Source organism: Corvus hawaiiensis, chromosome Z (assembly GCF_020740725.1).
Source record: "Corvus hawaiiensis isolate bCorHaw1 chromosome Z, bCorHaw1.pri.cur, whole genome shotgun sequence".
Classification (NCBI taxonomy): Eukaryota; Metazoa; Chordata; class Aves; order Passeriformes; family Corvidae; genus Corvus; species Corvus hawaiiensis.
This window is the reverse complement of record NC_063255.1, coordinates 23692333-23708857: the sequence shown is the minus strand read 5'-3', so window position 1 is coordinate 23708857 and position 16525 is coordinate 23692333. Positions and strand designations below refer to the sequence as shown.

Sequence of the window (16525 nt, the reverse complement as noted above, 5' to 3'; positions counted from 1 at the left end):
ACAAGAACAGAGAGTGGGAGAAACAGATACAAGTCCTGCAGAGAATCACTCTGAAAATAAATGATGAGTCAGGTAACTGAACAGATATGAGACAGTGTGAAGCTACAGTAGACTGATGTGACTGATGCAGGGTGAAGTGGCTCAGAGAAGGCCAGTATAATCAAAGCAGGACAATTACAGCAAAGCACAGACTCAAGATCTTTTTCCTGGGTAGCATCAGGGCAGTAATTAAGTTTAAGCTTAATAAAGGCACCTTTTAACTCAGATCCTAAGTGATCCTTAAATTTATTTTAATAGAACTATATAGGACCATTTCCAGAAACTGATCACTTACAATGTGACATATGGACATATATACAAAATATATCCATTTGGTGATTTAAATGGATTAGGTTGGAAGGGACCTTAAAACTCTAGTTTCAACCCTCTGTCCTGGGCAGGAACCCTTTCCACTAGATCAGGTTGCTCAAAGCCCCATCCAACCTAGCCTTGGACATTTCCAAGGACGGGGCATCCATAGCTTTTTCAGGTAACCTGAAGCAGTGCCTCACCATCCTCACAGTAAAGAATTTCATCCTAGGATCTAATCTGAACCTACATTCTTTCAGTTTGAAGCCATTAGACCTCGTCCTATCACTGCAGCTCCTGATGAAGGGTCCCTCTCTGGCTTCCCTGTAGGCCACTTTCAGATACTGGTAGGCTGTTGTGAGGTCTCCATGCAACCTTCTCTTCTCCAGACTGAACAGTTCCAACTTTCTCAGCCTTTCCTCATAGGGGATGTGCTCCAGTCATCTTATCAACTTCATGGCCTCCTCTGGACTTGCTCCAACATCTCCATGTCCTTCCTGTGCTGGCACCCCAGAGCTGGATGCAGCACTGCAGGTGGGGTCCCAGCAGAGCAGAGCAGAGGGGCAGAATCCCCTCCCTGGCCCTGCTGGCCGCGCTGCTTTGGATGCAGCCCAGGACACGTTTGGCTCTCTGGGCTGTGAGTGCCCACGGCTGGGTCATGTCCAGCCTCTCAGCCACCAGCACCCCCAAGTCCTTCTCTTCAGGGCTGCTCTCAATCACTGATACATAAATATACCAAAATGGAACTACTGACTTCATAAGGTAGAATTTTAATAAAACCTTAACATTTTCTAATCTTTCATCTCTTACTAGTCTCATAATTCTGCTTGCTAAGGACAGCTAATTCCTGGCTCAGTATGACTTTTCATATGATCTTACAATGAAATTACTGCATTTGCTACTGCTAGAACAATTTTCAACTCTCATTATAATGTCTCTTTTTAGTCTCTCACATAAATGCCTTTTCAGATGAAAACTTGTATTTTTAGCCTAAAGTCAGCAACAATTTTTGGAACAGGCAAGGTCAGGTGTACTCAAAACACACTTTAAACACTGTTCAAAGTAATAACATACTTTGTACAAACAAGTTGATGAAAGAATGGGGAAAAATGAATAAACTCATTTTGATCTTTAGTGGTTTATTCTGCAGGTTAAAATTTGATTCATGAGAGCTCCATGTCATGCATTTCAAAGAATACCTGCTTAATGATTTTTAAGCTGTGGCTATGTTTTGATGGGGCTTGCTTTCAGCATGCTAAGCCACAGAACAGAGTCCCCTTTCAGCACTTTAGGGTTGGAGCTATTTAATGCCTGAGTTTTCAGTTCTTTCAAAATTCTGAAGTCCGAACCCAGAGTTTAATCCACCTAAGCTTCTTGTCAGCCTCATTGCAGAGGCAGGTGTGACAAGGAATGTGGCTTTGTGCTTCCTTTCTTAGGTCAGTGCAGCGACAGACAGGCAAGAGCTCAGGTGGCACACGGGAGGATATAATGAGAGCACACCAATTCCAGCAGCCTCAGGTATCTGGCATTACACACAGTAAGAAACAACTCCTAAAAAACAGTAAAAGCACAATGCTTCTAAATAATTCCAAGAAAATGCAGAAGGTGTGTTTTTAAAGCCTGTACCACACAAGAGCACTTTAACCCTTACTTTCTCAGGGTATTTTTAAAAGCTGAGCACAAACCCCTCCCAGCCTGATGATACATAGACAGACAGTTTCAGTGGCATGCAAGAACTATGGGAAGACACTGCTGTGAAAATGAGACCAGAACTGTCCCGGATATGTATCAGTGAAGGAAGTCTGCTAACCTGTGAGTACTCTCCGGGCTTGTAAAAGAAATATAGATCTGTTTCCTCAGATAAAAAGAGCAATTTACAGGAGGTAGAAATTTTGATACAAATTCCTAAGGGTCGTCCCAACCCAGCACCTTCAGGGCAGTCTAACTTACACATTCATCTGGCACCTTCAGTGAATATAGCACAAGTTGCATATGTGAACTGCTCACTTGATGATAATTTTTCCTTTTTTTCTAAGTTAAGATGATGCACTATAGCTCACCTGTAACTTCTGGGTCAGAGAATCCCTTTGCGCCTGGAGCTCTCTGGCATTTTCAATTTCTTGCTTCAATCCTTCTATTTCCTGAGGGAGAAGAAACAACCTTGCTAGCAATGTGTTACCTGGCTTGGCCTCGGTGCTGGTAATCTGGCTGCTGCTTCTTCTTCTGAGCAAGTCATTGCAACAATACCAAAACAGGCAGTTGGCTATTGCCCATCACAGAACATGAAGTGTAAGCCCTGCTCCTAATACTTCTGAATTGCTGTCCCAAAACAGCAATTCCATTGTGAATGAACAACAATATAGATAAGCATTTTCTTTTATAAAAGTCCAAGTTTTCTTTTCCTCCACAGAGATATGAAATAATTTTTGCCCAGAAAATTAAGGTCCCTTTTAATTAGAAAAGCAAATTTATACTTTAAATTCTATTAAAATCTATCCTTCTCCATTTTTTCAAGAAGAACAAATGCAATTTTCAAATGTGAACTGCTTATTATGTCACCAGCAGCAGGGCTGAACATAAAAAATTGCCTGTTTTGACCATTGATTTCTATAAAAAGAGAGTCTAAAAGAAATGGTATCTTTAATTTAGAAATAAGAAAGTAAAAAGGTATAAAAATAAGAAATATAGATGAAAAAAATGAACAGAAGAGAAACCTGTTCTTAGCTTACCTTCAGGAGACAAGAATAGAAACAATTAATGAAACTAAAAGGTATCAAAACGATTAAGTACTCTTGCCCAGACTGGCATATTCACCTCTCAGAATTCCCTTTGGCAAGATTTTTTTTGCAGCCAACAGCTCAGCATAATTCAAAAGTGAATGGGCAACAAAAGGAGAAATAATACTAAGCTGAGCCTAATCTATTAAGTATGAGGGAGTTTGGAAAAGGTTTTGTTCCATTTTGAGAGGATATTGTGTAATGACTGTGCCTCTCCTGCATCCTCCTTGGCAACATCTCACAGCACTGAGGGAAGGCCTGGCAAGACACACTAGTCCCTCCAAGCAAACACACCAGTGCCCACGGTATATTACATGGGGCAAATAATCCTTCCTATGCAACTGCATCCACCTTCTTTTTCCATCCATAAAGGGGTGATTCTTGATCCTTCTATGGCACAGATATGCTTTCCTCTAGGACCTATGCCAGTGCAAGTGTTACTCCAATTCCTTTTATTTTCTTGCTGCTGGTCCAGGCAAAGGCACATGGCACAATACATCAAGTTCCAGGCTGGGGGCTTGGCATGCGTTTAAGGAAAATGCTGATCTTATGGACCATAAAGGTCAGCTCTATTAACAGATTGTGAAAAATAGACTGGCTGGACAAAGGCATTGATCTACTACTTGTTTCAAACCCTATTCTCCAGAAAAAAAAGAAAGCATGCTTACATCACCTTCCTTTCTTAGGGAGTCTGGACTGCATCAGTGTGATGATTGGCCTGTGGAAACCACTTATGACTTACTTTTGCAAATAAGTTTGCTTTCGGTAAAAGCAAACAAAAATATTATACTTTTTTTATTGTTATGCAGATACCCAGCTCTATATTGGACTGATGTAATTATATAAATGAAAAATACTAACAATTTCAAAGAAGATGAAAAAAAATTCACTTTGTAACCTTTCTAGTAAATAATTCAGTATCTAGCAGACATAACAAGCGTAATACTGAAAGACTTCAGAAATGATGTAATAGAAAAGCCAAAAATAAATGTTAGCAGATACCTCTTCTTTTTTCTTCAGTGTAGACTCTAACTCCTGTATTGTCTGGTTTAATTCTGTTTTATGTGTGTGGACTGCATTGGCTTGACTGCTCACACACTCTAGCTCAGTCACCTGTTGAAATAAGTAGAAGAAACACACATAGAATAAATTCCAACATATTCAAGGTACTATTACTTCTTTGCAACAATAGCTGCCTTTCAAATACACCCTAACTTCTGGATGACTTATGTTAATTAAAATGGTGAAGGTATTCTTACAAAGTTAGCATAACATTCCAAAATATATTGTTACGTAAGTGGTTGCTATGAATTCCTGGAAATAAAAAAAATTATTTGTTACAGGCTGAAAAAAACATTAATTAAGACTTATACTAATTATTGAAAGTTTTAAGAAAGTTCTGAATTACCATTTCAAACAGTAATGGCTTGATGACTAAACACAGATGTCTGTCTAACTAACCTCTCCACCTAACACTTTTTAATGTTCTATCACCTTACTAAGCCACAATGTTCACACATTTCCTAGAAAGCCAATTAACATTTCACAGCATCACTTTCTGACTCTGCATCAACAGTGTAATAGCAGACACTCAGCCACCAAAGCACAGCTGCCAACTTCTAACTTTCCCTAGTAATGGAGCTCATCTCTCAGTCACAAAGACAACAGCTAGTGTCACAATTTGGATTTGCTCAGTTCCCCTTTTATTAGCAGACAGCAAGCATGTTCCATCTGCCCTTGGATAAGTTAAGACACCTGGAAGTGGTATGCACTTTTGTTTTATTTTCCATGACTGGTGGTCATCTGGTCAAGGCTTTCTGCTCAAAATACAGCCTAGTTTGAGGTCACATTTGCTTGCTTAGGGTCTTGCCCAGTCAAGAACCCTTCGCTATCAAGCAAAGATGTGACAGTTCTGACATTGAGGGTTGATTAACAGCTCTAGCTCCTTCCTAGTTTTGCTGGAACTGTCAAACTCATTCACCCCTTTCACCTTCAGCCCTTCCAATGTTTAACTTAAACATTTCCAAGCTTTCCTGCTAAGATGTTGAATGGTAACTTCCAAGAAGACAATCTCTCTTTTAAAGCTGTTGCACTCAGCAAGACCCTCTGGCCCTTACCAAGCACCAGCACAGAATGCTCAATTGCAAAGCCTCAACTGGAGAGACAAACGCAAGCCCAGTCCCCAAACTACCTCCGTGCTAGAACCTCATGCCTTGAAGCAAGCCTGCAGAAGTCTCTCATCCTGTAACTAAGGAAGCACTTGGACTCCCACTGTTCTCCACATGGTTTCCTCTTGGCTGGTACACGCAGAGGGGATGTATGTATTGGTGCAAGCTTGGAATCCAAGGGGCTGATGAATTGAACTGTTGGATGAAATGTTACTGTTCTAGGTTGCGTCTATTACTGTTGGTTAAAAACACCTCCTGCAGCAGCCCTGCCAGGTGCACAGCTCACATGAATACTCCCAAGTACACTCTGGTCCACACTAACTCAACACACTTATTGAAATTGCTTAAGCAAACACAGATGATTATTCTTAAGCAGAACAGGCCGTGCTCCCCCACAAACATTCTTGCCAACAGAGGCAACTGTTCTCAGAAGGACAATTAATTACCAGCACTAAAAGGGCTATGGTGCCTTACTCTAGTCCAGTTTTTCTCTGGGCAAACATCCATCTCTTACTGCTTGTGCAAGAAATTAATGTTCAACTGTTTTGTTTACTGTTGATTGAAAAAATCAGTAAGTTGGGAAGAAAAAGAACAAACTCAATTAAAAAACTGGGTTACTTTAATCAGTCTTATTCAAATGCCCATTCCTACAGAGATCTAAAAAGATGTTAAATATCTTCATGTTTTTATCTTCTTGAATGCACCTATAAAGAAGAAAAGCATATTGTGACCCTTTCAAAAAGATCTGTAGAGTAAGACGGGCTGGAAAACGATGTGTTATAAAGAATATGCAATTGAAAACAGAAGAAACAAAAGATAAAGCTCTAGGCAAAAATCTGGATAGCATTTACTTGTTCTGTTTCTTGTTTCAAATTGCATTTAATTTTCTCATGACCAGTGGTCCAAAAATCATTACAAGTAACTGTTTATGCATTACACACAGAAGGGGGCATAAAAGGAAGTTAAAGTGCTTTAGCCTGACCCTCCCACGAGCTATTTGCAGGCACACCTCCTCACTCAGTGTTTCAGGTTTAAAAGCAAGGCTCAATCAATCCTTCAAACCCTTGCACAGCAGTATTGAGCAATGTACCTGTGATTACACCTCATTTTGAATACAGAATTCAGACTGAAAGAACAGTCTTTGAACAGCAACTGGCTAAACAAAGTTCTACTATTGTGCTATCCTAAGACTGCACCAACTTGCATATCTGAAAATATTTATAACTGTTGCTTCGTATTTGAGACTAAAAAAGAAAAAAGGTACTGTTCTTAGCCTCTGTTTCTTTATTTTGCATTTATCATCCAGGTAAGGATTGCATGTAAGGAAAATATTTGGAAAGGGCTTTTTAGTGACTATTTAGTGTGCAAACTCTTCTAGCACATGGATGGCACTATGCTTAACTGCTTACTTCAGTGTGAAATGCATCAGCTGAAGTAGGACAGCAAGGCAACTTCTTCTGGTAGAGCCTAGATCCTCCTAGCAGAGGCCATTCTAGAGTTTTCTGAAAATTTTAGTCCAGGGCCAACAACCTATAAATGCAGGAGGATTCCAGGCAGAGGTTTTCATGGCAGCAGAGAGCTAATACACTGGGCTGCTGGGAAGAGGGGAGGAGTGAAGCTTCAAGCCACTTAACACAACAAGGAGTAACAGCCTTGGTGTGAGCTTAAGACAGTGACTGCCCCAAGCTTCAGAAAACTGAAAAGACTCTGAAGAAAATCCTGACCACAGAAAACTACTTCACAAGTGGAGACTTCAGGTAGAGAGAGGCAAAGAAGTGGGAGTGACACAAATATTTCAAGTAGTGACCTGCCCCCATACTGACTGAATGATTCTGTGCTGTGTTTGCTCCAGCTGGATTCAAACCACTTTCTTGAGATGAATTGTACAATTCAGTACCAACAGATCGTGAAATTACTTTAAAACTACATACAGAAATTATTTCAGCTTCTACAGAAAGGCAAAGCAAGACAAATTAGAACACAGAGTGCATCACACAAGTGTAGAATAATTTGGGTTGGAGAAGACCCTTAAGATCAGAGTCTAACAGTTAACCCAGCACTGCCAACTCCACCACTAAGCCACATCTCCAAGTACCACATCTACATGTCTCTCAAATACCTCCAAGGACAGTGAATATACCACTTCCCTGGACGGCCTGTTCCAATGTTTGACAACCCTTTCTGTGAAGAAATTTTTTCTACAAACTAAAGTAAAACTGGCACAACTCAAGGCCATTTCCTCTGGTCCAGTAGCTTGTTACTCAGGAGAAGTGATGGACCCCCAACTCCCTACAGCCACCTTTCAGGCAGCTGCAGAGAGTGATAAGGTCCCCTCTGAGTCTCCTCCAGGCTAAACACCCCCCAGCTCCCTCAGCTGCTTCTCACAGGACTTATACTCCAGACCCTTCACCAGTTCTGTTGCTCTTCTCTGAACACACTCCAGCATCAAAATGACCTTTCTGAACTAAGGGGCCCAAAACTGAACACAGGATTTGAGGTGTGGCCTCACCACTGCCAAGTACAGGGGGACAACCCCTACCCTGGTCCTGCTGGCCACACCACTGCTGATCCAGGCCAGGATGCCATTGGCCTTCTTGGCCACCTGGGCACACCCTGGCTCACGTTCAGTCGCTGTCACCAGCACCCCCAGGTCCTTTTCCTGTGGGCAGCTTTGCAGCCACTCTGCCCCAGCCTGTGGCACTGCCTGGGGTTGTTGTGACCCAAGAGCAGGACCTGGCACTGGCCCTTGTTGAACCTCACACCATCGGCCTCAGCCCATGATCCAGCCTGTCCAGATCCCTCTGCAGAGCCTTCCTGCCCTCCAGCAGATCAGCACTCCCACCCAGCTTGGTGTCATCTGCAAACTGACTGAGGGTGCACTCCATGAGATCATCAGTGAAGATTCCAAATAGAACTGGCCCCAGTACTGAGCCCTGGGGAACAGCACCTGTGACCAAACACCAGCTGGATGTATCTCCACTCACCACCACTCTCTGGGCTTGGCCATCCAGACAATTTTTTACCCATATTAGCAACATATATTCAGTGTGGCCATAGCCTGTTTTCAATACCTGATACTACTAATTTGTTATTTCTATAATGCATTTTTCTCCCTTTTATTTACTGCAGAATGCAATATTCAAGGTTTACTAGCCCAAGCCAAAGTGCAGAATGCTCACATGCAAGACTGAATTTAAGTATTAATTACGTATTTTTAACCAATTAAGTTACATCCCTAAACAGATCGTAACTATGTCTGTGACAGAATTATCCCATCAATAATTGCAGATGAACCTCGCATGAAGAAAAAAGAGCCCTTTCCTTTCCATGAGGAGAAGAGAAAAGCTATTTCATGGGTCAGCAAAACTGTGAATAACTGCATAAAGTTTCACATAATTTATGCAGAGAAAACTTCTCTGTTCTTAATGGTAGACAGTAAGAAGTACAACAGCATGCAACAAGCTAATCATAAAAAATATTCCATTGTAGCCTTCAAGAATAAAAATATCTGGAATGATTTTTGGTGTTAAGAAATGTGAAAATGCAGAAAACAAGGAAAACTGCTTTTCAAGGCTGATGCTAAAAGAACAAAAAGCACACAATGGTATTATTCATATAAATCACTTCTGACAGGAAATTAATTATTGTAGTTTTCCAAGATTTACCCATAGATAAAATCATAACATGGGGGTGAGTGTTGTGCACTACCAGCAATTTATTACTTTTTTCAACAGAGAAAACAGTTAGAAGATTTTGCTGAAAAGGACACATTTTTCTCTGTGGGCAGTGATGCCTTAAGCCATGGAAATACCAATATGTTTTCCACAGTTACTCATTTCTATACAGATGAAAGAGGAATAACCTATCATCTGCTTGATTTTTGTGAAGAAAGTAATGGAACTGCAGTAGGAGTCTTTGAAAATATATCAAGTTTACCAGAACTGATGATTTCAGTTTCCAGCATGCAGTATTATTTGCAATTGATAAGGTAATACTAAATTCAGAGCACATCCCCTTCCCTACAATCTAATTAGCAAATACTTTTTCCAGTCACCTGGCCAGTTCATGAAACATATGCAATGGCAAACACTGTACAGGTATCATGCTTCAATCCTGAGGATCTAAATCCAGTAATTTTCTAATTCTCCTGCAGGGTTTTGGTATTATAGGATGTATTTCATTCTGCAAGCTTTAACTATGTAAACATCTTGTCACATGCCTCCACCAAGCCTGTGTTTTAGAGCTTGCAGATAAATGTATCTTAACACTTTTCTTAGGATTTTCTAGAAATAAGAAGATGGGGGATGAAAGAGCACTTCTGTGAAAACTTTTTTTTTTATTAGCCAGTCACTTAGTTGGTGGTTTGTTGGGTGTTTTTTTCCAATTTATTATCTTGTATATGACACATTCAGTGAAAGTGAATTCCTAGAAAAAAACCCCCTAACAAAACAGTCTTGGGTCCTAAATGCAAATCTTCTCTAAAAATAAATTAAGGCAAACTGAAAAAGACCAAAAAGATTTCAATTCACCATGGATTTAGGCAAATTCACATTTTGATTCAAGGAATATAACCTGATACAGCTGCTCTGACTGAAAAGAAACCATCTTTTTAGTAAAGTGTAATTATCAACCAAGGGTTGAATCTTTGTAAATGCTAGGTGGATTATCTGTATTAGGTACGAATCATGCACATAAAAGGAGATTAAACTATGTGCTGGATTTCAGAATTCTTCTCCTAAGAAATGCTCTGATAATCTGAAGACGGACAACACATACCATTTCAAAAATAATACAGCACTTATGATAGCTGAAATGGATATTCTGGAGGCAAAAATGTGAGGAAAAACCCAACATATCGTCTGAGATAAAATGCTTGTATTTTTTTCCTCTCATATCCCCTAATGCCATGCAAAGAAGGTGGTCATCTATTTTCATTGTAAACAGAAAGTATAAAGCTGCTATCTAACCACATTGCTAATTACAGCATCTTAAGAAGAAGAGGATACTTGGTTAACTTTTTTCTTTAATCAATCAAACCTAATTTATTCAAAAATTATTCAAAGCTAAATTTGAATTGTTTAATAGGAGGGACACAGCCTTAAAGAGAGAATGACAAGAGATAGACATCACATAAAAAAAGGTGCATTACCAATAGTTTTTTGGATCAGAATCCATTCATAAATTTCTTGTTATCATGTTTTCTGTCTTCTTCCTTCATATTTTTGCTCTTAGATAATGTTCTTCCTTGGGCATATAAAACCAAACAGTTCTCTATAGTAGTCACAGGGCTGCTAATAAGACTTCTCAGCAAATATGAAGTCCATGATATGGGCTCCAATTCAGCAGGCAACTTCATCACATCACATTTGCATGTCCAAAATTTAGTTTTGGCTATTCAAGTATTAATGCAGCTGATGGAAAAGTGGAGGTGACTTCTAAAGGGTCTGCAAAGATTTTCTATAGATAATCTAAACAGATGGTATATACAGCATTCCGTACCTCTTGTGAACTTTAACAAGTGCTTTTACAGACTGTCATTTTCTTTAAGTGACACAGAAACCATCCAATAAAATGAACATGGTTTTATTTTGGTATGCTCATGCAATTTTTTAATATCCATTTTAAAATTCTTTTAACAGTAGTAAAATCATGGGCCATTATTTGTCAGGTGGTTTTAATAACTATGTAAGATATCTCACACTTATTTCATTCATTGAATGAAAGAGACAAAACACAATAGCCTAATTTTATCTTATTTTCTGGGAAATTCTGGTAAAATAACAAGCTAGAATTCAAGAGTTTACTTCTCTGTTCTTTCATGAATGCCCAGGAGCTTGATCACTTCCCTTCATCTATTTTTATCTTAGGTTTCTTTTCCTGAAGATGAGTGATCTTCAAGGACTGCAGCTCTTATTATTATGCACTGATGTTATTACTTTGTTCTATTGCCCAGTGTCATAGGATGATTTACTTTAGCAGATAGCGTGCATGAAAAAAAGTAATCATTTTCTTTTTTAACATGACAAAGACAGAACTTTGGGTTACTTTCCACAATTCATATCATCATTCAATCCTTTCCTCTTTGTGGTATCAGGATTAATGTTAGGGCCAATGCTATTCTATTTGTCTGAAGTAGCTTACTTCACAGTTTTTCTTTCTGTTACTGAGCTGTTCTAAACTCATGAATCCCTTTTGATGTCAAAAAGCTATGCAAGGTGTGTAGGAGTGCTCACCAGCCCCATTTAAGGGAAATTTTTTGTTTTTTCTGAGCAGATTAGAGAAGGCTGAGAGCTCCAAGTTAAGCTCGTGACCGGGCATCATATTTTCCTAGAATTATGTCTTTGTATTTGAGAGGGAAAAACCCATACCCCATTTAGCAAACTTCTGAAAAATAAACTGTCTGACAAATATCAAAGTATGGTATTTCTGAATTAAGCTTAGAATATATCAGGAGAAAGCACAAAACTTTGATTTGCTTAGTATGTTTCACTTAGCCACACTAAATGTGTATTCTGTTTTATCTCAGCTCTAGACATTATTAAGGCAGAGAACAAATGGAAGAAAGAAGATAAAGGCCTCAAATAAAGCAAACAAATGCAGGTTAACATGAAAAACTGAACTGATAGATGAGTAAACCTTGTACTTATTCAGCGATGGCAAAAAATAAGTGAAATTAATTTCAAAAATGCAATCGAAATTAAAGAAAGGGGCATTTTAGCTTTGCTTCGTATTTTGAAGTAGCAAACTGTGATACACAGAAAAAATCTCTTCTCCTCAAATTTGAAAACAATTACAGAGTAAAAAGTGTTGGTTTAAATTAACTTAAAAGTACTTCAAAATCAAAGATTACAATAAATACTGCACCAGACAAAAGACCCTGTTTACCACAGTGAACGAAAAAAATAGAAGATAAATAATGAGATATAATGTAAAATAAAAGGATGGTTATAAATAAAACATGATGAATTTCATACTGTAGAAAAAGTATTATAAGAAGTCAACTAGTAAGACAGTATTCACAATAATTCTTTTTAATATAAAGCAGAAAGTATTTATGTAAATAACACTAATTATATGGCAATTTTTAGAAAGAAGAAACTAAAAATAGAAATAGTAATGCAAAGAGTGCTAATCAATATCCGTTACATTCCCACATATCCCTAATTTGATAGAGGATAGAGTTTGCTGTACCTTGCAGACAGATGACTAGGGCACCAAAACTTGTACATAAACATAAAGCATGTAAGTAGTGAATACCACAATTACATGTATAAACCACCACATTATCATAAATTATTAAATTGAGCTAAATATATCAGCTGATATTGGCAGTATCAGTCTTGATTTTGGAGGCTGGTCTATGTTATACAAGACTATGATCTTGTAAGTGAGCATAGCCCCCAATGCATATAATATTTACACATTCTCCAGTGGGCAAGATGTCATGACAGTCAATTCTTTATGAAACAACTACATTACAACTAAGCATGAAAACTAATTTCCAATTTTTTATTTCTCCTTTAAATCACCTATTGTATTCATTTTTCTAAAAATATGGTCCCATTTTATTTCTGAACTGGCAACATATACAAGTTGCAGCATGGCAAATTTCAATCATATATTAGGAAAAATAATTCGGCAAAGGTGGTCTGTTGGTGGTCAACGGTGTCATTTGGAATGGGCTGCCCATATTGGCTGTGGGAACTTCATGTTTTGAGACATGATTCACAGCTTCAAAGCTGGCCCTAATTTCAGTGGAGGATTGATCAGATAACCTCCAAAATTTATTTTCATGCTAAATTATTCTGTGATTCTATGAAATAGGGATGAAGTTCATTTCCTCTGACTAGAAATATGCGTACAGGACTGTCTATATGTCTACCCTATACATAAAGACGACCGCTTAGACAAGTAACCTTAGACAGTTTTCTTCAGAGTGGGACACTTACTCTTCACGCTTTTGTCTATACAAGAACTACTAGAAAAAAAGTTGACTATCTTAGACTGTGAGAGACTGAAACTGTTAGTGGGTAAACATTGCTAAAATCATTGGAGGGCTTTTGCGCACTATAGCAAACTGCAAAGAAGCAGCTGTTCATCTGTGATCACTGAAGCCCACCCCTTCCCAAATACATCTACTAACTGGAGTTTGGACTGTGACTGGAATTTGAGGTCAGATAAAGGGGTGCTGTTGTCCAATCATCCCAGATCTGGGGAGAAGAATATATCCACAAGTAATACTGGAATGCTAAAGTCTCAGACATTCAGGGGGTACTTTGCAATGTGCAAATTCCCACCCAGGTGCAGAGGGCTGCTGGGGAAGTATCAGGGACATTCACACGTGCCTGAAGAGGTTCATCTTCACCGGTGGGCCATAATGGGTCATACTGAACTAAACTGCTGTGCCATAATAGGCAGCTGTAACACTCAGACCATCAAAGACTCCTGAAGTATCTAGTGACTCACACTACTGCATCATCCAGTGTAAACCTCTCCACCCCAGGGGAGGTACTGGGCATTCTCACCTGAATCTGAGCATATAAAACTCATGAAATCTTTGAGTTCTGTGGGCTTTCCCCATCCTTGATGGACCAACATCTTCACTGCGAGTAACAGATATCGAAATTGTACCAAGTCTCCTTTCTGGATCCAACGGGGGGGGAAACTGACTATAAATCTTTCTATGTTTGCCCTTTTTTTCTTTTTCCTTAAGCATTTTTAAAGTGCTATTTTTATACTTCGATATTGCTATGTTACTACAGATAATAACAACTAAAATGGCTACATAGCTGTTTTCCTTCCCAACCAAATGGTTATTAAACAAACTATATATATATATTTACAGACCCTGACTGTTCAGCGTCGTTTCAGTCTAATCTGCCCCAAGGGATTTATTAGCAAGAACCTGGGCTACCCTTGCCTTCTAAGGCAGGACGTAATATAGACTTGATATGTAACTTACACATAATCTCAGGTGAGATGAATTCCAGTTTGGGGAGCATTTTTTGAATCAACTGCAGCTACTGGTTTATACTGAACAGATAAACTGCACAGAAAGATAGCACAAGACAGGGACTGAACACTGCTTGCTACCACATGTACTGTAACCAACAGTCTCCATATCTGCCATTTCAACAGCACATTTTTATCTGTGTAAGAAAGAAGCAGCATCTGACTTGCAGTTTCTTTTTGAAGTGAGGCACTAATTTAATTTGAAAGATCAGCCAGGTTAGAAGAGTTCTTTTATTGCACTGCACTGTATGGTAACAGATTGAGATTGAATTTTTTTTTAATACTATATGCATTTTTTTGCCTAGACATTTCAATTTATTGGGTTAGCCAAGTTTACATTTTTCTAAAAGCAATTCCAACAGAGGGCAGTACTCCCAGTAAACTACCCTGTTGTAATTTACTGGCATTCCCAGAGAGAGGTAGGCATGGCACATTCCTATATTCTTTGTGAGATATCAAGCAACCCTGAGGTCACGGATTACAGAATCATTTAATAAAGACATGTAAACAGTGATCAAGAGAGCACAGTGTAGATGATACCCTGCTATAGATTTTGTGTTTTCTCAGAAATACAAAATAATTGCAGGAAATTTGCTGAGAAAAAGTTACGAAAATCATCAGCTGTTAATGAATGTAGCCTCAAAGACTTGGTTACTACTCTTAAATGTAGTATCATATAAAAGCAAAATGACATGCTAAAAACTCCTATATTCATTGATTTTATTTTCATTGATTTTATTTTCCAATAACAGGTTTTAAATAAGATTTGACCAAGAGTGGGAGTAACATCAAAAAAAAAAAAAAAAAAAAAGGGGGGATCTTTGCCTGTCTTGTCTGGTTGAGTCTCCCAGGGCAAACACAGCTGCTGTTGTTGTACGTTACTTTTCTTTCTTAGGTAAGGATTGTATTGTGTCAGCTTTGCAACACAAGCTGTTAGTACATTTTACTAGGAAGAACGCTACCTTATTATGTCCATATTTTACAAATGAGTTCTTCACATTAAAGCCCATCTAGTGTTCAAATTCCCCTGAACATTTGTACTGTAGTAATTTTAATACAAGGCTGTAATTTAAATAATTTTATCAACAGTGGCTGTTATCATATCATATATTCACAAGCCTGGAGCACAGGCTACAACTCCCACTTTTCCAAATGAGAAGCTTAAATGAGATGACAGAAAAAGCGACAGTCTCCCTCTGTACAAACACACATGACAAGCTTCTGCTTGACTGGAACATTTCTAAAGCAAAGTTTTGTCAGCAACTGCCAATTTCTTGAACTGAAAGCACTTTGCAAAAAGCACCAGTCTTAATTACATTTCACGTGCTTTGTCCAGTCATCTATGGCACACACAGTCACAGTCCATTGGAAATTGTTGGTTTTTTCCTATCAAATCCTTTGCCTGGGACTTGAGGAGTGTTGTCTGCAAGTCAGTCTAGGTATAGGACATCCTCAGCAACTTGCCATTTCCCTAGGTTTCTTAAGCTTCGAGGTATTCCTGTTTCTCTTCCACATATCCTGGTCAGGCGTAGCCAACTGAATTTCTCACACCTCAGATGAGGTGTGAGAAATTCAGTTGGCCCGTATTACTCAGATGAGTAATACAGTATTATTCTTGGGACTACCTAAACACCCTCCAGTTAGACAAGTCCAGCAAAGGTCTGAAAGATGGATTTGGCAGGATTTGGCTAGCTGTAATTGCCATACCTTATTTTCTATAGGTCGGTACCGCATATAAAACCAAATTGATAGGTCTGCAATATTAACCCTTCTTTTTCAACATATTCATGAAGCCTGTTTACATGCATAAAATTGCAGTAGTTTATTTTGGGTTTTTTGCATTTTTTTCTTAAATGAGTATCACAAAATCATAGAGATGGCCTTGGTTGGAACAGACCTTAAAGATCATCTTGTTCCAACCTCCCCTGCCATGGGCAGGGCCACCTTCCACTAGACCAGGTTGTTCAAAGCCCCATCCAACCTGGCCTTGGACACTTCCAGGGATGGGGCATCCACAGCTTCTCAGGGCAACCTGTTCCTGTGCCTCATCATCCTCACAGTAAAGAATTTCTTCCTAACATGTAATCCGAATCTACCACCTTTCAGTTTGAAGCCATTCCCCTTGTTCTATCACTACATGCCCTTGTAAATAGTACCACTCCAGTGTTAAGTACATCTCCTTGATATTTTTCTAAGCTAATTTTTATTAACAAAAGTGAT

At 38.8% G+C, this 16525-nt stretch overlaps 1 protein-coding gene across 2 annotated transcripts in view; it reads right to left on the bottom strand.

Annotated features, from left to right (window-relative positions):
• HOMER1 (homer scaffold protein 1) overlaps positions 1-16525 on the bottom strand; it is a 96784-nt gene that overhangs the window by 6760 nt on the left and 73499 nt on the right. Inside the window, exons 7-9 of one of the 2 annotated variants that reach the window (XM_048290971.1) lie at positions 4128-4238; positions 2409-2489; positions 1487-1899 (exon numbers count right to left, since the gene is read on the bottom strand). In XM_048290971.1, coding sequence (XP_048146928.1) covers positions 1813-1899; positions 2409-2489; positions 4128-4238 — 279 coding nt within the window. In that variant the 3' untranslated portion in view covers positions 1487-1812. Of the gene's footprint in view, positions 1-1486; positions 1900-2408; positions 2490-4127; positions 4239-16525 lie in introns of those variants that run through there. The other variant, XM_048290972.1, reaches the window with a different exon arrangement.